Here is a 24,686-nt window from a genome sequence, read left to right as displayed (position 1 = left end):
CACCCAAACATCTCTCAAGCCATCACCAGGAATAAACAGAAATCCACTCAGACATCATGCTAAGTTCGTCTACCCCCTCTTCTCTCATTGTCTCTCTCATTCACCGTCTTTTCTCTCTACTAGTCAGTCATCGCCTCTTCCTACTACTCATGTATGTGCTCATGTGCTCAAACACTGAAGTTATGTTATAGAATAAGAAATGATAAAATCTCAAATGTCTTCCTTCTACTGAATTCCTAATGTATCACATTGAAGGTTACTGAGGTTGCATGCTAGGCTTTCCTCCATGCATTGACAGCTGGATTTTATTGACAGTCTTGACCTCTTTGTCATGCGGCATGACTTGCATCAGATGAGACGAGAATGTAGCTCAATCAAAAAGGAGCACAAACATGAATATTGATTCACATATTGATTGTCAGAGAGACTGCAGGCCTAGTTTAATTCTACAGTACATACAATGACTGAATTCCATATGCACAAACAGAACTTATTGGTTTCTCTGAAAGGACAACATTCTGAAAATACGAACCTAAACAAAAATGTCCATTCTGTCCAACCACCTGCATTGTGCATTTATGCTGCAATTTAGAATAAGAGACAACGAAACTGAGAAAAAATATCTGAGTGCAATGGTGAAGGGAAACAACAAGGACTGTAAACTGTGTAGGTGAAGCTGAGGGTGAGTGCACTTCAGCTGACTTGTGAGTTTTCAGTGAATAAACTCTTTCTTATTCAGGGGGAGTCACACTGTTTTCCTGTTAGAATGGTGTTTAAATCCGTCAAAAACTCGTTTTTCTTTTTCTTTGGCTTCTTCGTGTTTATTAATTTGTTCACAGCTGCAGAAAATTAGGATAAGCTGTTTCTTAACAAACATGACGCTTCAATATCACATAATACAGTATACAGTCTGTGATTTTAGCTCTGAATGTGTTTTGAAGGAGTGGCTTTGGAGAAAGGCCTGAAAGGACGGGGTGTGATTTTTTTTTTTTCTAAAGTACTTTCAAAATCTCTCTCATTCTGGCTGGTTTTTCCAGTCTTATGAATCTCAGCTTCAAAACTCAGGGAATGTTTCACAGCTGAGGGTACGACAGAAAAGGTTTGAGAACCACCGGTGTGATCAGCCCTAAAGATATCATTTTCATTTAATATTGTGAGGAGTAAATGATCAAGGAGCAGCCAAGTGACAGGCTGTACTCCAACAACCCAGAAAGGTAACAAATTACATACACTGTGCCCTGCTGTGTCAAAATGTACTCACACTGTGTGCAGATTGAAATCAGAATGCTGTTGCTTCTAGTATACTGGAAAAAGGCCAATTATTGACTACCTTCTTTATCAATGTGAGTTTGTTTGCACTGTTAACAGATATACCAGTTTGTCTTCTGCAGTATTTCTGACCAAGTAGCTGCTCGAAGAGCATTCATTGTACTTTTAAACCACAGTTGCTGTTAACAGCAGTAACAGAGAGGGTCATCAAATCAAAGACTGAACACTTACTATGAGAACTTGAAACTGAAAATGACTGCATAAAAGGTTGTAATGCTTTACAGTGCATATATAGATTTTACTGCACAACAATGATACCACAAAAAACTCATAATTTTTTATCAGTTTATATAAGCTGCACCATCTATGGGACTGTCAAACTCAGACTGTGTCACAATGTTTAGGTCACAAAAAGGTTCAGTGACTGAAATTCTGTCACTTCACACAACAGTCTTCTTTATAAAAAGCCAACTGTCATCTCCATTTCTTCTTCTTTTTCTTGAATCTGGCATCTTGAGAACCAAGTTTCTGTCAAACAAATCATTTACTTGACAATTGTTTCAATTCGCACTTGAATTATTCATTATTAAAGACTTCTTCCTCAGGACTGGTGACTCATCGCTCTGACTGAAGCTTCTCCCCCACTGTTTTTTCTTTCCTCTTTTACCAGCCTATGATCTCTGGTCATGTGTGGGTACAGCAGCAGTTCATAATGATGGTTTCAAAGATTCATTTATGTTTCTCGGTTCTTTATCTTTCTTCTTGTTTTACCTTTAAGACCAAATCAAAAAATGATTCATCCAAAATAAATGCAACATAAATTGCAGATTCATTCAATATAGGCATAATTTTCAAGAGACACTGGCCAAGCGCTCTTCTCCTGATTAAAGTCACAACAGCAACTGTCAGACCATTGAGACTTTGGTCAGACAAGAGGATAACGACCAACCATTCCACCAAACGACCAGAACAAGTCAGCCCTTAAGTGAGCAAGGAGAGGCTGTGTGTTTGCTTGTGCAACATGCAGTCTTCTTTTCCAAAAATTCTTCAGTTTTATTTCCTTAAATCCTTGAATCCTTGAATCCTTGAAATGACACACTACAGGTCCAATCTGCAGAGAAACTAAAGGAGTGAACGGACGGGATTGTGTATGTAAGAAAATAATGAGGAAGGAAAAGAAGCGAGAGACAAAATTAGTTCGAAGAGACCTACTGTAATATGAGGAAAGTGATGGAGTAAAAAGCAGAATCACACAGACTCTCCTATTACAGAAATATTTCTGACAACTCCCCATGGCTTCATCTTTCACATTTCTAACTTTAGTACCACAGAGTTTGTTCTTCATGAGAATGACAAGTCCTTAAGTTTCAGCATTTCTCCAGGCTAGTACACTCAGAGGGATCAGTGATCACACAGACACATTTCCATCTCTGACTTAGTATCTGATGTCTCCTTTTCCTTATCTACAAAAAATGTTCCTCATTACAAAAGCTTTTTTAAAAATGGCTTGTGTTACAGACTTCTGGAAGTGAGCACGAGAGAGGGAGACATGCTGACGATACATCGGAAGACAAATTTCAAGGTTTAGAAAAAAAATTCAACTCCAGGATTTCCCATACATTCATTTATTGGTGGTGGTCCATCACAATATCAACGTTACCCACCATGTATTAATTTTCTATTTTTAGAGCTGTGCCCTCCCACCCCAACCCAATTTCAGCATTTTATATTTTTATTTTTTCATCCATCCAGCTTAAATGGTGAAATAAGAAATAAGCTACACTTAAAACACTTTGTTATGGTTAGAGGAAAGTCTTGGTTACAGATAATGAAAAAAATCATTAATTGCAGTTATGTGATAGGATTATGCATTACAGATACCTGCTATATGCTCATCCACCCTCCAAACCTCCGCACACCTTCTACCTGACTACATACAATATCAGGTGTACTACTTCCTGTACTGAGAGTCAGCAGTGTTGGCACTGCTCTGAATTTGTAGGGATGCTGTGCTGTAAAACTACAAGCTTGCATTAATATGCCATACTTGCACAGTTACCTGGGAGCTGGAGACGCCATCCATCTCCACAGAAAAGAAATGTTTATCAGGATGTCTGTATTTACCATGAAGTCAGCTGTATCATACTGATGTGTTCTCCATGTTATGCTGATTCATAAACAGCAGGTTTTCACCCAAACTTCCACAATAAATCATACATATTCAGTGGAGGTCCTGGCTTCAAGCTCAAAATGAAATACCACTCAAAGTTTCAGGTCACTATGGTCTCTATAGTTTTTCCACTCTCAACTTGACTCTATACTCGCTTTTTTATTCCATGTACTTTCCACACCTTCATTTTTCCACTGCAGATAGTGCCCCCCCCCCAGTGTGGGTGGGATTCTTTAGCTGATCGTCATAGTGTTGTGGTACCTCCTCACTTTTCCAGCAGTGGGGGAACAACACAAAGGAGCTTCACTTTGGTCTTGAGAAGCTGCAGCCTTTATTCATTGACTAAAATGACAGGTCATCTTTCAGTATCGGTTCAGCTCACTTGATAACGTGATACCAAAAGAAGAACTAAGTACTACACGAAATGGAAAAAGAAAATCAGCAGGTAGAGTTGGCTTGTGCTGTTACCATGCAATGGAAACTGATAAGAGTATTGGGTAAGGGGTTAGCAAGAAACAGGCCTGTAACCTCCCTTAACCCTAAGCCTTTTCTCCACCAAAGATTTGGAAAAAGTGATTTAACAGACTTTGAAATTAGTTGGATGGGCAGAAGGCTGATTAAGGCAGACTTCATTTTCTCTACCTATTTAATTCCACGGAACGACTTCCGTCTTAATTTAACAAATGAGTAAGAACAATCTAGGCTTATGTGTAGGTAAATGTGTGTGTGTGTGTGTGCATGCTATGTGTTTATGAGGTTGAGCTGGCATAGAAAGACACAAACGTCTATACACATACATGTGTGTGCACACACGCTCCCTCTCACACACACACACACTCACAATGTTGCCTTACATTTCATCTGCTTGACTTTTAATTTCCACGTACTTCTTATAGACCTTTCCATGCCAAGGTGATGATTCATATGCAAAGAGGGGAAAGAAGAGAGGGATGATAGAGGAAAAAAAACAGATGATGAAGTCTAAGACGTCTGCTGTCCCTCGCCTTCAGCCTCTCAGCAGGCTCTTACCTCCTGTGGCTCTGCTGCTCCAGAGACATGAGCTGACATCAAAAGTGATGCTAAAAAGTACACGCACACACAAATAATATTCCCCTCCCGTGCTCTGCTACCGTCCGTAGACATAAGCTGATTACTCTGAAAATTGAAAGCGCACACGCGGAAGGTGATTCGTGTGTTCATTTGAATTTGTCGATGCACACGTAGCACCACAAACACTCACAAACATGAAAATATTTCTCTGACATTGACACAGGCTCATGCTGTGTACCACCAAAAACTCCCCATACTTCTTATTCAGTCTCTCTCTCTCACACACACACACACCGTGTCATTCAGGCTGAAGTTAAAAGACACCAAATTAAAAGGCTCTGCATGAGTCTACTCTCTCTTCACAAATCTTTTCTTCCCTTTTCAGTCAGTCTCCCTCATCCCTCATTCTCTGTCTATCCTGACTATCAAAGCCACCAACCCGGAGAGGTTGATGTGAAATCTGAAGAAAAAAATACAATGGCTCCCTAATAAGATGATGCTTAATAACAGCTATTTTTTATTCTTAAGGTTTCATCAAGCAATTTCACAGGTTGGTGACCTCAAATAGCAGAGAGATAAGAGAGAGAGAGATGAATGCTGAGGACTTCAATACCCTGGAATTACCTTGTATGATGTTAATAAACTTCAGTGTGGAAAAACTGTTTTGTGACACAGACACAATGATAGATTTATGACTGATAAATGATAGAGGCACCTCTTGTGTCCATCAGGGAACTGACTAGAAGAAAATCAAGAATCTATTACTCAAGGCAGAGCAAAAAAAAAATAAAAAAAAAATTCAGCATTTAGCTCAAAGCACTGCTACGCCCAAGTGCAGCTGCACAGAGCTATTAGCATGGCTGTAGACTCTTTTAGCATATTATTTTTCGGTCAATCCGGTAACTCACGCATAGACTTTTCCTAGGCATACTGTCACAGTGTGTTCTTAGCTCGATGTGAAATGTCATAGATTACCCCTCAGGGAGGCACCATAGTAACAGCTCATAATGGAAAGCTTAGTCTTGTCATTTTGGATTTTCTGTAAAAGCGTTCAAGATCGCCTCTTCCAAGTCAGAGTGCTACATAATGTTAGAATCGAATGATTTTTCTTTGCTTGCACATAGTGAAGGAATTTGACAAAGTTAATTACCCGAAGAACAAGACTCATCCAAATATTTAACAGGTGCCACAGGAACCAGAGAATTAAACAATGTTTGTGATGCTGTGGTATGCCTTGCAGTTATTGCTTGCAGTTTTATGTTACGATTTCTTATAGTCCCAGAGCTGCCTCTAGGACTATAACATTTTGATGCTTTTGGATACAGCTGTGGTCCTTCTTAACACTCACTAACCACTGTGAGCTACGGCTATAATTAGTACCTTGATGGACACCTGCTTCTAATGCTCTCATTACTGAGTACCTTTAACTTTGAATATGGCTCTACTCTTTTGAAATATTCCTCGCTGTATGGCTTGATCACGGCTGCCTCATGAAGATGTCACAAAACAATGGCTTTGAGTTTTGGGATACGTTAATACAATAATGATTTACTCCAAATTGTAAAAGGAGTGACGCCACTGTGGACCATCTATGATGGTTTTTTCATTGTCATTAAGCGTGCGTTCATGTCCCTGCATTGCTCATTCTTGTGCTCAGTTCATTTACTTTATTGGGAAGATGACTCAAAGTTTAAAGAGATGGATGAGAGTAACTGATGTTGCAATAAAGCATTAAAACCCACCTACCGTATCAGATGCAGAATGAAAATATGCAGTCTTCCCTTTCATGTTTGCTTCTTCTTGTCTTTCCTTCCTCATTGTTATCCTCATCTTTTCTCTCCTTCACTCAGCTCACTACACCTATCTGTTTGAGTTATCAGTTGGGCTGCTAATGACTGCCAGGCTGTCTGCTGTGATAATGGGCTAACAATATGCGATAATGAGCTAACAGTGAGCTGTTACACAACTCAGCTGTAATATACTTGGCTGAGTGCAGTGTGTTATTTGGGTGTGTGTGTAAGAGAAAAACTAAAAGAGGTGAGCAGGAGTTAAATTGAGGATTAAGAGCTCAACTTGTTCGCAAAGAATCCCAGACATCATCACAAAAATAATTTACTTATATTTCTATTGCGGAAAAACACATTACTCGAATCCAGGCCCCTAAAATGAATAGCCACTCATATTAGCCCCCTACCTTTTCTTCCCCTCTATGAAATAACTGACACTCACCACCTACTCTGCACATTTTCAGAACGTAATCATGATGATGTGCGTGAAGAAGCAGAGGAGAGACTGAAGTGCACGTTCAGGCGAGCTGTTGTCAGTCTTGCCAAGAAGAGCCAAATCTGGAATGAGTAGGTGTGTCTTTCTTACTGTAAGTTGACGTGATATTCTAATTAAACAATCTCTACATAATGTTACAGACCTCAGAGCAGGGACTCCCATAATGAGGCTCATTTCAAACGTAGCAGGTACTTAAAGTCTCTGTTTCTTTAATGAATTAAAAGTCAGTTCTTTTCATCTATTTAAATGCTTTGCTGTAACTCACTAAGTGTTTTGACCTTGCATTAACGCCTGGTTATACAGCATGCTACTCTACAGCGAAAACTGAGAGAGTTTGTGCTCATTGTTTCCCATGGCGATGATGGTTTTATGGACCAGTAAAAGATAAGATCGTCATATCTGCACTTTGCTACTTCTTACAGAGCTATATATTCAGTTTAATTCAGAGCACGGTGATGCGAGCACAGTTATTTCAAATCCATCTGTGAGAAGGTGAGCACCCTCCTTCTCACGGTCTCCCACGAGGGACGCGTTTTGATAACGTGGCCTGCGAGGCAGCGTCGGACAATTAAAATTAAAAAGACTTTTCGGACTTTGTGGCGCATGTATACGCGGATGCGTGTGCGCACACACACGGAGAAATGGACTCTGTCGTCAGTATATATATGTTTTAAATGCTTGGTGACATGTTTGGCGTGGCGTACGCCATGGACGCTTCGGCGCTGAAAGTTCAGCCCGCTGCATCGCTCACTCATGTCAGTTTTCTCCCCGGTTTAGCATCCAGGCGTGTGGTGAGGTACCCACTACTCGTCCACCTCTTCAGTTCAGTTTGCAAAGACTGTGGTTTGTCATACACTCACAGTCACCTGCACTCATGGTTCAGCTCCACTGCTCCTCTGCGGAAGCGCGCGCCGCTGCAGGGGCGGACTTTATTGGGCACGGGGCAAGGGGGCACGGCCCATTGCACTCAGGGGGTTTTTATTTTTCTATGGTATTGGCTATGTGGTGTTTGTGAAAAATTATTGTATGGTGTGTAAATATTTGGTGTGTGGATACATTGAATAATGCTTTATTTATTTTTTTTGCATTTATTTATTATGATTAGTGTATTGAATGAACCATTATGTTTGTTGGTAGTCCCCTCTATAATGGTTCGGACCGTTTGGGCTCAACAAGCAGCCCTATTTAAAGGAGCCTCATTTCGCTCTTCTTGTTCCTTGGGAGAACTACTATGTGCTGTTGTGAGAGTTTGTTAGTGGTGTTTTTGGTCCCTGCATTGTTCCTGTTGGGGAAAACCTTGTGTTCCGGGAGAATAAAAGGGCATTTCCTGGCACCTGACGCTTTGCTGCCTCCTACTTTCAATCTCTTCTGCCTGAATCCGATCTTGCCGAGATCCCGTTATTCGGGGAGACCGCTCTGGTCCCTCACACCATCCAGTTTGTTGTGGCATGTGTACAAACATACCATACATTGTTGTGTGATAAGAGTAAGACACTGACAACAAAGACACTCTTGAAATGAAAAACATGACTACCTTATTATGACACTAATTAATGTTAACTGTGTATACCATTTACTGATCATACTCTCACTTATGATCAAACTGTTGTAAAAGCTCAATACCATAAATCATAATAGACAAATCTGAGATGTGCTGGTGGTGGTACTGTATGAAAACCAATCACAGAAAAGAGCATTTGAAGATCTTTTGTATTTCGTGCCGGTTCCCAGCCTTTGTGAAAAGCCCTTTGTGTCAAAAATATGAAAAGCGAAGCAAGGCCTCTAAATGAATGCTGCTGGTAAACCCTCAAACCTTGACGACTCTCATAGTTGTGTTTTGAATTTCATTAGAACCAAGTTTTGTTTTTTTGTTTTTTTTTATTTGAACCTTCCTTGTTTTACTGACATCATCACTTAACATCATGTTATCCAGTAGGCATCTGGCATGATAGAAAATGTTCTAATTTAAAAGTAAAATTATTAATAAAAAATATACATTTTGCAGTTCAGGTTGTACAAAAATTAAAACAGATATATTGACTCAGTATGTATATTGCAGCCATATAAATACTTTTCTATAATTTGACTGATGTGGTGGATCATAATACTAACATTTAATATGCCTGTCAGATTGCATCTGGCTCATTAGCTGTTTTGCACATTATCTCCATTCTGTCAGCCTCTTATTCAATCATATAATCTAATGGAGCAGAGATACCATGAAATATTAGATGATAAAAATAATTTTCTAAAACAAGCAGTGAGAGAATCACTATGCAACTCCTACAACATAAGCTGAAAAACACAGAAAGCGAAAGAGAATTACAGAGGAGACCAATCTATGCAGAATATCTGTGCTTTGTTATGGTACTTTACTGAAAATCTGCAACATATGGAAATCTCCCTGGATCTGACGCCAGCACATAATCCACAACTGTTCCAGCACACTGTTCTACAAATCTGAGTGCTGTGAATATAAAGGTGGTTCACTGGACTGAAGACAAACCTGTCTCATGTCAGAGTGGAGTCAGTTGACAGGAATGCGGTGGATGATTGGCAGCGGTACAAAGAAGAAAGAAAGTTAAAGCCCACCAGGAGGAAAGCAAAACATACAGGTCTGTGTGTACCTGCGAATACAATGGATGTGTGTTGGCTCGTCTGATTTCTCAAAATACATGCGGATTCATATTCTGTACACACACGTGTGCGCACAGGGGCCCGCACACCAGCTTATGGCAGCTCATTGTTGAATCAGCGCTGACAGCCTGTGTGAAATAGCTCAGACCATCCGTATGCCTCCCTGTCTCCCCCTCTGCCATCTAACACTGTGCGATGGTTTTTAAAGTGGTCATGGACACCCATATTATTTTAAACATGGAAAAACTGGAAAACATCCCTCTCTCTATAACAAAACCTTTTGCCCTTTGGGAGTCATACAAATGACTTTCTGAACTACTAAATAAATATTCCACCATAAATCTTGCCTTTACCAAATTGTCTTTGTAAAGTTTCATCAGCTTAAATTCACAGCAGTTGGAAGTAGAGTTTTCTGAATCACCTAAAACAGCATTTTATTTTATCAAGTTTATGGGGAATATGTGTCTTTGTACATCCTCTGAGAGGACAGACGTGGTTGTCAATATAATTAATTTATTTTTATAATTTTACAATTTAATATCGATCTCTCTATTAAGTTTGCCACAGTTACAAAATGACCCAGAACCAAAATAATATGATTGTGATCTGTTTACAATAGATGTAGTGTATGTCTTCACCTTATTCTTTCATTATAGATAGTAGTGGTTAATAATGTAACCTTCTCCATCTATCATTCAGGTAGATCTGTAAATTACAGTATTGTAATGACAGCAACATATAGTTTAGCAGATCTGTTTCATTCCTACCTCCAGGATAGATGCCTTTTATTCCATTTGTTTTGAGGAATCAGACCTCGTTTCCTGCGGCCCATTGTCACCTCTGCTACAGAAACATCTGGCAGAGAACATCTGGGTGTTTTCATTAGACCTAGTGTGGCTTGGTCTGAAGAGGAGAGAAGAGAGAATATGGTTGTGTCAGATTATTCAAATTTATGAAATTTTCTGAGGTTTTATGGAGGTGATTTTCTTGGTGGGATTACATTAAATTGTTTGTCCGTATATCTTGTCTCCAGCCACAGTACTAACTCTCCCACATGATTGCTCACAAATAAACACAGCCACATACCGAAGACTCCGGTCTCCTTCAGCCCTCCAAACTTCTGCATGGCTTTGATGGCCTTGGTCAGGGCCTCCTTGGTCTGAAGCTGACCAGTCACAGGATCAGGGGGTGGGAGGTAGCCAAACTTACTCAGCCAGTCCTGGAAGGGAAACAGTAGACACAAAGTCAAAGAGTCATCCCAAGCATTTCAAGGACTTCAAGTATCCCAAAGCTGTTAAGAAGGTCTCACACCTGTTCATGTTTACTGTCTTGGAACTCTGTGTGTCTATGCAGGTTTTATGAGAATTCAAGCAAAGAAGTTACTGTGAGTTTGTAAGTTAAAAATTACTCCTTTTATCATTTTGTTTTGCTAGAACTACACACAGTAAAAGACAGCTTAGTCTTTATCAGAGAGAAACCGACTGTTTCATATAAGTTTCATATACAACACTGAAGATCAGGACCATAATACAGACATCTATTGACTGTTTTTTTTTCATAATCTGACCTTGATTTCAAGTGTACAAATAATATATAAATAATAGTATAATTACATAGATTTTTTGACATAAATTCAAAGAATATGAGTAGGTTCGAAAATGAAATGTGGTTGAGCAAAAACACAAGCCATGTACTCGTATATATAAAAGAGTAACACTGCAGCCCCTTTTCCACTTGAGACCAGTGCAGTTGCTGGCAGTCAAAGCAGCCCAGCTATCTGCATTGGATTGGTTCTGGCACGTGTACGATCTGACTGATTGATGCAACTGAGCTGCAGTTTGACTGTTGCTCTTTCTCTCTCTCTTATTCTCTCTTTCCTTTTCTCTTGAGATCTATCTTTGTCTTGTTCCTTCCCTTCATATGTCTCAGCTCCACCGAAGCCTTCTCCTCCTCCTTGTCATGAAGACCAATAAGAGATGGCAGACTTTAAATAGGTTTTTGATCAACCCTCATCAGAGGTGAGCGACATGGATCGATGGCAAGGCGTCTGTAGTGACAATGCTGGGAAAATCCCATTAATTCAATGACTCTGCTGGCTGATATTTGCCTACTCATCCTTGGCTCTGCCATTCATGCAGAGGGCTCGGGGAAGGTTGACAGGGAAATTGAATTGACCCTTAGCAACAGCAGGTAAGATGAGAAACAACAATAATTTCCTGAAAGAGATTCAAGCTGTACTGCCAGGAGCAAGCGGGAGAGGTCAAAGTAAGGGGGGGAAGTTAAACCGACTCCATGAGTCAACAAAGAATACGTGATGGCACTTTTTTCCAAAATTTTTTTCCATCGTTTGTTGTTTATAGCTCATAACAGTAGTAACACTGAACTCACCAACATCGCTAAAAAGTCAGATGGGGCAAGAAGCATGAGCACTCAGACAACCGTATGGGTTTAAACACATTCCCAGCTCAGTAAAACTTGCCAGGAAGTAAAAACACAATTTACAGACTATCACTGTGTTCAGAATTCATAATAATTCTAATAAAGCATTTAGTGTTGGAAAAGAAATCAAATCTATTCAGACAGCCTGCGCATGAGGTATGGTGGATTTCTGAGTGTACTGACGGACACTTCCTTCCTCCACAATACAATGCTCAAAAGAAATGGAGGAGCTGTATGAGCCCGGAACAGTGACATTAAAATCTGGCATTGAAAAGTAAAAGCAAAACACAAGCATTAAAAGCTACTTCATTTTATCTTCGTCTTCGTTTGTTTTGACAATCTTCTGATGTTTTTCTTAGAGTCTGTCTTTTTTAAATGACAGATTTTTCTTGCTTCTTTTTTTAAGTGTTGATTTTGTTTTGTTTGTTTTAGTATCACTGGTTTGAACTTCACTGCTATGGCACAAAGAAGAGCAGAGTTAGAGGGCCAGGGGCAAGAAGAGCCTGATTTACATATCTGTACACTAATGAGAAACCTCATTAACTCATTTCTTCTGAAGTCGCAGTTTGATTGATATTCTGCAGTGCACATATTGTATAAATTATTCTTAATATAAATGTTTTTCTTTACAAACTGCTAAATTAGTATATTACAGTATGGAAAAGGGTATAACATACTGCACAGATTTAATTTGTGGTAAATTAACACTCATCATGTGACTCCCTGGTTCAACATGGATCTACCTGACTCGCTTCAGCTGTGCCTGCACACATAGTTTTTCTGTGCAAGAGGGATTATTACAGACATTCTGGGTGCTTTCTGGTTTCCTCAAAATTAAGTGCTTTATCTAAACTGTTGATCTGATTACATTGTCTGACAGTTCACGTTCTTTGCCTCGTCAGACTTTATTGAAGCAACGTTGGCACAATCACAGATCTTGGTGATTCCTTTGCAAGACAGATGAAAATGAGGCCCAAGTTGTAATAAACCAGAAATTATCTTTAAATCAATTTGAACAAAGCATGTGTGTGTGTGTGTGTGTGTGTATAAATACCTGTGTGCATTGTGTGAATGTGCATGCACCCATACAGACAAGAGGGAGATTAAGTTCTTCTCTGTAAGCAAGGTGTGCAAGTGATGGATTACATCTGTGCTGTCTACAAAACCGCAACTCCCTGTTTTCACACACTTCTCATAAACTCACTACATCAAACTTTTTTGTGGAGCCAGCAACTAATTTAAACCTTGACATCATAGCTCACAAGGGAAAAAAAAAGCTGTAAAACCTGCCAGCAAGTTCAGTAACATGCTGAACACTGCTGAATTGTATACAAGGATGTCACTGTGTTTAGGTGAGATTGAACGCACTTTAAAAAGGCTGCACACAAGTTGTCTGAGTTCAAACAAAATAAATTAATAAATAAAGATTACCGGATAAGGAGAACAATAACATTAACCATTTACAGTAAAATGGTGACATTTCACTCTCTGGGAACAAAGGAGGAAGAAGCAGAAAAGCTTAAATGATTGACACGCATCTCAACCTTTATAACCCAAAAAATAATGGTTTTCTTTTTTTGTCCTGAGGTCTTCACTGTTGAAATAAAGATAAGAGAGATAAGAAATAAATGAGCACATAGTGCAACAAAAGCAAAGAAAAAAAGAAACTGGTCTGTACGACAAACTCATCCTCTCCAAATGTCCAACTAGCAATTAGAGAGGACAGATGACTGACTGCCCTTTAATCGCTCATTAGGATATAGTGTTAAGCACAGACACACACACACACACACACACAGGCTGACTGCTAAATAAATGATGAAATGATGCCCAGTGCCTGTGTATTACCATACTGCATCCCAAATGAGAAGCTTTTTGAAGTTTTTGATGCTACATTGGAAAATTGTTTGCCTCAACAATTGCAGCAATGTTTTGATTGCTGTGCTGTGTTCTGCATAAAATAAGAATGTGGACTCTTTTACTATCTTGTGTCAGAGTGTAAAGCAAAATTTAAAGAACATCTTGAAAGGTATAGTGTAAAGTTCATCACTGCTTAAAGCAATGAATCAAGTAATAATTCATTTATGAAAGCTGAGAGTTTCTGAAAGAAATATAGAGAAGCGCTGACAAAACATTCCCCTGTCAAAAAAACAATCACGACTTGAAAACTGAAAAACTGATTTTCAAATTTATGTCTTATTTGTCTTGAGTCACACTTGTTTTCAACTTGTCTTCTAACTTGGTTGTTATGTGTCAGTGGCGTTTGACAAATGCAACCAAATAAAAAGGAAATGACTTGAGAATTGAGAAGATTTATGCATATGAAAGTGCAGCGTACTTTCCCGTAAACAGGAAAGGTGCATTGCATTGTGGCGAGATGACCAGTGGCTTTAATGCTGCAGCTGATTAGTGTAACTGACAATGCTTACACATGAACTTTCTCCTCTTTTTCTGTGTCTTCTGCCTGCACTGAGGTGAGGAGCTGTGGCTCAGCTGCGGTCCAGAAGCCCTGCAGCTGGAATTCAATGACTTCAACAGGGCAAATGCTTACTGACGTGGGGGCTTGACCCCCTGTCCCAACTCAGGCCCGGGGGCTGTTTACCACTTAGCCTTCTTGCTGCTCAAATAACCTGCACAGTCCGGGCATATTATCATTCGATTTTGATTGCGGCATTCAGGCCTTCCCAAATAAAAACAATAAAATATGTTAACAATGGAAAACAACAGAATTAAGTAGAACTGCTTTGAAGATGTCATATTCTCTTTAATCTAAATACAGGGATACTGTAAGTTTTTATGGTTATCTTATAGAAAATCAAAGCTTTTTGTTAAAATATTAGTTCAACATTACATTAAGGTTTATGGTCTCACACTAATTCTAAGCAAAACATTTGGATGTTTTGGGAAATGGTTATTTGGTTTTCTTGCCTAGAGGTAGATAAATAGATCAATAGCATTCTCAGGTCTGCACAGTAAGCATGAAGCTAACACCAGCAGCAGGTTAACTATAGTGCAAAGGCTGGAAACCAGGAGAAACACCCAAGTTCTCCCCAAAGGTAACAAAAAAAGTGTAAAAATGGAAAATGTCTCTTTTTACACCTTGCATGTGTCCTAATACTTCTTGGTCAGCACCAGTAAGTCCCTGGAGCCTTTACTGGTTTGAAGGGAAACTGCTCTGGGAATGTCAGACACATGCTACCTGATTTTGACTTATAAAGTTTACTGTTTGTAGATGACAGGTTATTTCCTCAGGCACAGTTTTGGTTAAGAGTGACTCTGAGTTAACAACATAACACACCAATACAACTTACAACACAAATTTCTTCATTTCTGCAAACTGGTTATTTTATCAGCCTCTTGCTAAAACGGGATCCATATGTGAAAACTGTACCCTAGTGTTGAAATAATTTTCATTACTACACATAAATACACATGTTGTGCGACTTAGTAGGAGCAATTTGGTTATTGGCAAAGAGTCAATGATTATGGGAAATAATCATTAAAGTAAAATCAGTGTATGCTTAATACACATAAATATCGGGGCACCACCCTGTTACCAGGGACCAATAGCCAAATTAATTAATGGGAAAACAGTCTCTTAAAATTGTGAAGGATGAATCCGAGCACTGGCTGTCATGAATTCAGCTGTTATTACAAGTACATACACAATAACCACAGACAACGACAGGTTAAACTATAACAGGATTTATTAAACAGCAACAACCATCCATAGATAAGTATCACTTTATAATAAACACTATTATAATCTAAGTTTTATCAACACACATTAACTATTAACTAAGATAACACAGGTACAGCAACTAGAGTATATCTATATACAGGAGTGTGTGTGTGTGTGTGTGTGTGTGTGTGGGTGTGTGTGAGAGAGACAGATGACAACAAAAGTATGGAGGCTAACAAGCTAGCCAGGTAGCGGCTAACAAGCTAGTGGCTAAAAACAAACAAGATGGCGGTTAGCAAGCTAGCCAGAGGGTGGCTAACAAGCTACAGGCTAAAAACAAACAAAATGGCGGTTAGCAAGATAGCAGCTAACAAGATAGCAGCTAACAACAAGCTAGTGGCTGACTACAATTAAGATGGCGGATGGCCACATGAGGGGAGGAGCTACAACCAGAATGGCGAGTGGGGAAACTACAACCAAAATGGTGGAGGACTACATGAGGAGGGGTCAGCACACCAGGATGAACAACCACATGAAGGATGACTCAGCAAACAACAACTAGTCACACGCAAGTGATGACTCAGCAAAACTCCAAATGACTACCGAAGAATACGCCGGCCGTATTATACAGAACCAAGATGGTGATAACCAACGTGATGTTGCTTATGTGGTCACAGAAGGGAACGATGGGCGGAAGCCTTTGAGCGCCACGTACCCCTTGGTTACGGTTCGTGATCGCGTGCTCGGACTTTCGCCTCACCGTTCAGAAAGAAGAGTGTGAGGAAAGATAGAAATGAAAATACAAGAAACACAACCCAATAAAATAATCCACTCTAATTCTTTAGAAACTCGCGTGTCACCACACAATAGCGGAGTCAGTAAACCGGAGCTTATCTGCTCAGCTATTGGTCCTTTAACTGGTGACGCGCGGTCTCGCTGAAACGGCGGAAATGACCGACCGGAAAACAAAATCAATGAATGCAGCACTTAAAAGTTACAGAAATCATGTGTAAACAACCCTACGTTACACTATCTCTGCCCAGACATAAGCCTCTTACGTTGCGTTGCTCCGATCATTCGGAGTTTGAAATAATGATCCGCTTAAACGTTCGCAGCGTCGTCCTCGGCGGGATGCTGGCGGTCCGTTATTCTGATGATGCGGAGTGTTGATCTCTCGGCGGCAGCGGAGAAAATCACCGGTGAAGAAGTTAACAAACTTTGTTTTCGTCCTTAACAAAGTCGGCGCGCGGCTCGTTAACGTGCGATCAGCTGATTGTTCAGCGATCCACGTCGGTAAAAGGAAAAGTTACAGGAAAAATACAGCAGTCTGTTTCTCGGCCTGCGAGTTGCAGAACTGTGACCCGGGATCTAAAATGATGTTAATCAAACGTCTGATTTTTGCTCCCTTTGGGCGGTTTGGACACTAGGAGAGCCTGGAGCAGCTCTCACTGTCACAGCACGCACGGGGAAAAAGCGCATGCTGATGGTCGCAGTGACCTTTTATTACCTGAGTGACGTCACCGTAGATTCCTTAGGGATGGTTGGCACACAGCCAATGTCTGTGCTCGTTCGGGGTTCGAACTCAGGAATTTATGACTAGGCGTACGCCATAAAATAGATTTCTAACGGTTAGTCACTCTAAGTCAGGCTTTATGGGTCACATGTAGGCCTCTCTATTGTTCTCCAGAGCGCATGGCCAGAGATCCCAACATCCCCCCTTTGGTCTGAAGAATGGGGTAGGGGCCACAGTCTTTAGAGCAACATTCTCTAAGGTCGAATGGTCCATGTGCGCTGAAGGTGGTCATCCTTCTGGCTTCCTTCCTGTTAGCTGATGAGCAGACACAGTGATCAACAGTTCAAAGTTCAGAGTTCATTGAGGCTTTAGCTCAGAGTTCATTGAGGCTTTAATTCAGAGTTCATTGAGGCTTTAATGTCTGGACAGAGTTGAGGCACAGTCTGGGCAGATATGAATAATGAGCTAACTAACTCTACTATGATTATTTGGCATTTCAACAACACATTTAACACAATTTCAAAAGAGCATAGCTCAATGTAGGTACCCAAGGAGAGAAAGAGAGGAGAAAGAAGAGGAGGAGTATCAGTGAATTGGCTATGTATTCTAATGTAGCCAGCAGCTTAGTGGCTGTATCATGCCGGTCGTAGGCTAATGGGGCTTTGTGGTGACTGTATTCACAAGCCATAGGTGGCCAATTCACTCTGCGAGGATCTCACTTTCCTCTGTTCTTGCAGACACGGTACCCTGGCATTTTTGCTAGGGTGAGTCAACTCTCAAACCACAGAGATCATTCACATCTCTGACAAATGGCTGCTGGGGCAGACCCAGTGGATATTCCTGGTTCAGGTACATGTGTTTAAGGTTCAAAATACAATGAGGAGTCTCTTCTCATAATACGCCAATATGGATGACATACTTGTGTATTGTTTTGCCAAAACCAACATTCAAAACAGACTTCAGTTGCTCATTCTGCCAGTCTATGATCGTTAGGATTAAGACAGAGCCTAGCTCTAATTTCTAGAGGTCTATGATTATTATAAGGAGGGATTTATTACCATTTATTACCAGTATATTTCGGGACTGGTTCAATCCAACTGACTTGAAGATTGGAACATGAAAAGGTGACCCCCTTTTCCCTGAATTTGTGCTCGATTCAGAGGATGGTTAGTTAAAAATGACAGCAGGTAAGGCATCCTTGAATTTAACCTCTGGTGTCGTTGTTCATGGATGTCCAATATGCAACCTGCTGAAGTGTCTGGAGAGTGGCTTTGTAACCATGGTGACCACCACAGGTGAGTTAGGGCGTGTGTGAGCATCAACCCCCCCCTCCCCGTGGCTGGTCGGGTTAATCTATCCTAAACAGCTGGTGGTGCTTTAAGAAAATCAAAAGGGGAAATATATATATATATAAGGAAAAACAAAAGCAGTTAAAGGAACAGGGTTTCTGGTGTTAGGAGTATGTTTGGGTGACTAGGCGGCCTGAGTGGTCGATCTGAACGTCTCCGCCACACACTTCCTTATAAGTTCTTTTAAACTTTCCTTTTGGAAGTCTTCCCCTTTAAATGGAAGTGGGGCTTTGCCACCATACCTCCTACCCTGTTTGGAGTTGGATTTAAACCTGCCCTTTCCGTCTGGCTGGGGAGTGTCTTTTGCCGGTGGGCTCAGGTTTCGTGACCAGTTAGGACTGTTGGTCCTCTGACTGGGGTGTCCACCCTGTGGGCGGAGTGATTGGTATGCCGGGGGACCTGGTCCCGCTTGCATCTGGGGGAAAAAAACATGACTCCTCCTTTGTTTCGGAGAAGAGGTTTGGTCAAAGTGAGGGCATGAGCGGCGCCCTAGATATGGCATGTCGGCCGGTGTGGGGCCAAAGTCCCTGTTGTCTCTCAAGGAGTATGGCTGATGTCCACCTTTCTCCAGGGAGGTTCTTCCTTTGGCAAAGTCAGGTATGGAGCGCTGGAGAGCTGATGAAGTTGCACTTCTTGTGCCTGAGGCATTCCCATGCCTATGGTGGACCAGTGGAGGAGTGTACTGGTCAAGAATGATCATGTCGGGCATCTCAGTAGGGGCTGCTACCTCTCTACTAACTGTCCTCAGATCAGTGGGTGTGACTCGAACTGTCTGCCGAGCACCCTCAAGCTCCTGACATATGGTGGCTATCCGTGCTCGGGATGCCTGTCGTTCAGCCCGCAGCTTGTCCTCCATGGTGTCCGCCGTTCGCGTTTTAACCATCTCTTCTGGGACAGGGGCTGCATCTGGGTCAGAACCAATATCAGACGGATCAGGGATCAAGGCTGCTTTCACCTGATCCTCCGTCGTTTGGAGCTGCAAATTTAAATAAGGACAATCCTGCTGGATGGTCTCATTTTCCTCCTTAACTTCACTCAGCTGATCCCTAAGGTCCTTAACCTCTTGCTGTAGGATCAAGTTTTTGTGTTGCTCAGCATGATATCTGGTCTGCAACACTGTAATCTGCTCCATATACTCTGCAGCTTGTAACTGGGCTTTATGGTGATAAAGCATTGTTACCTGACTGAGCATCTGAGAAATGAGGGACAAGTGACAAGTGACCACTTCCTGTATTTTCTTATCACAGGTGCTAGCGTTGTAGCTGTTCAGGTCACTCATGCCATTAACTGCCAATTTCACGAGGCCACTGACTGTGGCCTGCATGTCCAGGTCATCTGCCTCTTGGGAGCCTCTAGCTCCTGGGGTGTGGGAATCCCTACTGCTCATTTTGTCTTTCCACTGAACAGACAAAACAAAAACCACAAAACTGCTACGCTGAGCAAGTTTAAGTTGCACAGGTGGGCTTCAACCTGTGGCTTACAAACCTACAAAAATCAACAATGTGCTGGGCTAACTATGGCTGCTAAGTAGTTGTAACTGAGGTTACACAGTAGCACTATACCTTATGCTAAAGGAGTTAGTGCACGTCAAAACAGGACTCACAGAACCAGGAAAGCAAGAGAACACGGCCTGTGTTCTGCCACTTAACCTAGGTAATCCACTGTCCAATCTATGGCACCTCTTAGTGCAATCACAACACAACCAATACTCTTAGTACCCGTAATTAATAGTTAACAATTAAAAATGCAGGGGACGGCTTCTTCACTCTAATTCTGAGAAAAGAGGAGAATAAGGAGAATAATAAAACAACACAAAAGAAAAGAAATTCTCTAAACCGTCAGCAGCAGGTTACTGTGGTGACACTGTAACACAGCTGGAATTAGACAAACTCACCTGGGACACCAATTATGTTGGTGGACCCATGGAAAAGTTTGGTTTTGCCTTTTTTGTTATTGTGTTTATACTGTAACACAGCTAGAATAAGACAGCCTCACACGGGGCACCAATGATGTTGTGCGACTTAGTAGGAGCAATTTGGTTATTGGCAAAGAGTCAATGATTATGGGAAATAATCATTAAAGTAAAATCAGTGTATGCTTAATACACATAAATATCGGGGCACCACCCTGTTACCAGGGACCAATAGCCAAATTAATTAATGGGAAAACAGTCTCTTAAAATTGTGAAGGATGAATCCGAGCACTGGCTGTCATGAATTCAGCTGTTATTACAAGTACATACACAATAACCACAGACAACGACAGGTTAAACTATAACAGGATTTATTAAACAGCAACAACCATCCATAGATAAGTATCACTTTATAATAAACACTATTATAATCTAAGTTTTATCAACACACATTAACTATTAACTAAGATAACACAGGTACAGCAACTAGAGTATATCTATATACAGGAGTGTGTGTGTGTGTGTGTGTGTGTGTGTGGGTGTGTGTGAGAGAGACAGATGACAACAAAAGTATGGAGGCTAACAAGCTAGCCAGGTAGCGGCTAACAAGCTAGTGGCTAAAAACAAACAAGATGGCGGTTAGCAAGCTAGCCAGAGGGTGGCTAACAAGCTACAGGCTAAAAACAAACAAAATGGCGGTTAGCAAGATAGCAGCTAACAAGATAGCAGCTAACAACAAGCTAGTGGCTGACTACAATTAAGATGGCGGATGGCCACATGAGGGGAGGAGCTACAACCAGAATGGCGAGTGGGGAAACTACAACCAAAATGGTGGAGGACTACATGAGGAGGGGTCAGCACACCAGGATGAACAACCACATGAAGGATGACTCAGCAAACAACAACTAGTCACACGCAAGTGATGACTCAGCAAAACTCCAAATGACTACCGAAGAATACGCCGGCCGTATTATACAGAACCAAGATGGTGATAACCAACGTGATGTTGCTTATGTGGTCACAGAAGGGAACGATGGGCGGAAGCCTTTGAGCGCCACGTACCCCTTGGTTACGGTTCGTGATCGCGTGCTCGGACTTTCGCCTCACCGTTCAGAAAGAAGAGTGTGAGGAAAGATAGAAATGAAAATACAAGAAACACAACCCAATAAAATAATCCACTCTAATTCTTTAGAAACTCGCGTGTCACCACACAATAGCGGAGTCAGTAAACCGGAGCTTATCTGCTCAGCTATTGGTCCTTTAACTGGTGACGCGCGGTCTCGCTGAAACGGCGGAAATGACCGACCGGAAAACAAAATCAATGAATGCAGCACTTAAAAGTTACAGAAATCATGTGTAAACAACCCTACGTTACACTATCTCTGCCCAGACATAAGCCTCTTACGTTGCGTTGCTCCGATCATTCGGAGTTTGAAATAATGATCCGCTTAAACGTTCGCAGCGTCGTCCTCGGCGGGATGCTGGCGGTCCGTTATTCTGATGATGCGGAGTGTTGATCTCTCGGCGGCAGCGGAGAAAATCACCGGTGAAGAAGTTAACAAACTTTGTTTTCGTCCTTAACAAAGTCGGCGCGCGGCTCGTTAACGTGCGATCAGCTGATTGTTCAGCGATCCACGTCGGTAAAAGGAAAAGTTACAGGAAAAATACAGCAGTCTGTTTCTCGGCCTGCGAGTTGCAGAACTGTGACCCGGGATCTAAAATGATGTTAATCAAACGTCTGATTTTTGCTCCCTTTGGGCGGTTTGGACACTAGGAGAGCCTGGAGCAGCTCTCACTGTCACAGCACGCACGGGGAAAAAGCGCATGCTGATGGTCGCAGTGACCTTTTATTACCTGAGTGACGTCACCGTAGATTCCTTAGGGATGGTTGGCACACAGCCAATGTCTGTGCTCGTTCGGGGTTCGAACTCAGGAATTTATGACTAGGCGTACGCCATAAAATAGATTTCTAACGGTTAGTCACTCTAAGTCAGGCTTTATGGGTCACATGTAGGCCTCTCTATTGTTCTCCAGAGCGCATGGCCAGAGATCCCAACACACATTTGTCAATCAAATCCGATCAAACCGGCCTTCACCCCCTTCATGACTAAGCCGATTAGCCGAGTTTTTAGAATGTTAAGTAATTCTGATATTATTTTGCAAAATTCAAGTTTGACTGCTGCTCCTAGTCATTAATATTTGATGTTAAAGAGAAATGCTCGAGATTCACAGACATGTTTTCAAGGGCTGCTGGAAAGTCCCTTCAGTTTTTTCTTTTTTTCTTTTTTTTCAGTTTACTTCCTCACCGACTGAAACCGTCATGTCTGCATGAAACTTCATTAGAGGTGCAGAGTCCCTCCAGTGCAAAACAATACACCCATGTTTTCCTTCTCCTTTTAGCTGTATCGGTTTAATGCTGGCAGCTGTGCAGCAATTAATCAGTCTGAACAACATTAAATCACTGTCAATAAGCTGACATTTATCATTCGCTCTATACTTCATGGGAGACGGGCTGCATGGATGCACTTCACTGTGGTACAATTAGACAGCCTCTTCAACCAAACTCATCTGTTGATGTACCACCTACTGCAACAACAGTCAATATTCCTCAGCGTGTGACCCTGGTAGATTCAAGGCATTCTTTTTAACAAATCTGTTGACTTCAGTTTGTTCTCTTTTCTTATTTCTTTCCATGTTCCGGATGCCACAAGTCCCTCGTTGGGGTGGAATGATGATAGATACCATGAGACAACTGAAATCTGTCAGAGATGTTACTGTTTATACTGAAGTAACCTTTTGATATCTCTGCAGTAAATAGCAGTGTTGTAAATCTCCTTATCATTGTCTCATTTTCTCTGACATTACTGAATTAAGACATATTTTCACTTAAACGGATGCAAATTTTATGACTCGTGTATGACCATGCATGCAACCCCATAAGGTTCACAATTTATTGCTTGCTAAATTTTGCACCATCAATATTTGTGATCAATGCATGTAAGTCACTTTTGTTTTTGTTTTTTTTATTAATGAGATGTAGTGCTTTGATCTTAGGTATTTATTCAGTGTATTAGTCAAAAACCAAGAGGTTCATTTATCTATAACAATTTCTCAATTCAATTTCCAGAAAATACACTGTATCACTGGTCTTCAAACTGCAGTTTCCTGGGTGCCACTTTAGGACTCCACAAGGGAACGTTCAAACTATTGCTTACATACAAATGGACTTCTTTTTGAAAGTGGTAGTCATGGGTTCAAGGACATTCTGCTTTGACTAGACTTTTAAGACCCAAAAGCTCCATGCACCTATTAGAGTGTCATGTTTATTTCTCAGTTTGTTTTTGTTCACTTTTTGTTGCATGTCTTTGTCTTACTTCATGTATCTCTTTGCTGATCTTCACTTGCTTTAAATCACTTTATTTCAAAATTAAAAGAAAAAAAAACAAACAAAAAAACAGAAGACACAAAGGCAGAGGACTACATTTCTGAGGGCTTTTCCAACAAATATCCAACAGTGGTTGTGCTGCTGTAACTCTACAAATATGAGCTTGCACAAAGAAATACACACAAACAAAAATCTCATATTTTTATGTACAGTATCTTCAGATCATTAATACAAGTATGCAAACACACACGCGCTCATGTACTAACCAAAGATTTCATGAATACAAAGCACACAAACACACATTCAATCTTTTATTTATATCCACACTAAAACAATAATCCACAGAGGACATAACACATACAGAACACACACTCTGCCTTTCACTTTCACACATACATAATTGAGGTGTGGAGTGGGTATTATAGGGTTTGAATAATTCCCAGTATGTGCTGGAGTATCTGGATGTGAAGGATAATTTATCTCTATAATCCTGAACTCTTGTCCCTTTAAACCTTTATTACAGCATGAGTACACAAGAAGCTACAATTTCCTAAGAAATACTCAGAGAGAAAAAAAATAGAAAGAGAGTCTGGGGCCTACAAATAGTCCTGACAGAGAATTTAGCCTTGAGATAAAGCAGGCCCACATCTTTCTTCACCTCATTAGAGTATATGGTACTCATAGTATAACATGGTACGATATATTTGTAGTATTTATGCTTGTAGGAGATGGGAGGCACCACTGTCTGGCACATAAAATTACCTGGATTTTTTCCTATTTACATAATCTGTTTCTCTATAGTAATCTGTAGCTGTGGACAAAGCAAACAGAAAGGACTGCTTACTGAGTTTCTGCAAAGGAGTGGACTGTCCAGACCAAAGGAGAAAATAGATTTTAGGTAGAAAGCCAAGTTTCATATGTGTGAGACATTGATGAATGTGGGCGCCGGTCTAAAGCGCTGCTGAATTGGTGATGCATCGGTGATCAGTGTAGTGTT

General features: G+C 40.9%; 1 protein-coding gene across 1 annotated transcript in view; it reads right to left on the bottom strand.

Annotated features, from left to right (window-relative positions):
• Positions 1–24,686, bottom strand: part of LOC124051899 (matrix metalloproteinase-17-like) — a 67,302-nt gene that overhangs the window by 27,954 nt on the left and 14,662 nt on the right. The window contains exons 2-3 of the mRNA XM_046375680.1: positions 10,496–10,628; positions 10,177–10,312 (exon numbers count right to left, since the gene is read on the bottom strand). Coding sequence (XP_046231636.1) covers positions 10,177–10,312; positions 10,496–10,628 — 269 coding nt within the window. The remainder of the gene's footprint in view (positions 1–10,176; positions 10,313–10,495; positions 10,629–24,686) is intronic.

The sequence above is a fragment of the Scatophagus argus genome, chromosome 20, assembly GCF_020382885.2.
Source record: "Scatophagus argus isolate fScaArg1 chromosome 20, fScaArg1.pri, whole genome shotgun sequence".
NCBI lineage: Eukaryota > Metazoa > Chordata > Actinopteri > Scatophagidae > Scatophagus > Scatophagus argus.
Note: the sequence above shows the minus strand (reverse complement) of the source record. Positions and strands in the feature narration are given on the sequence as shown.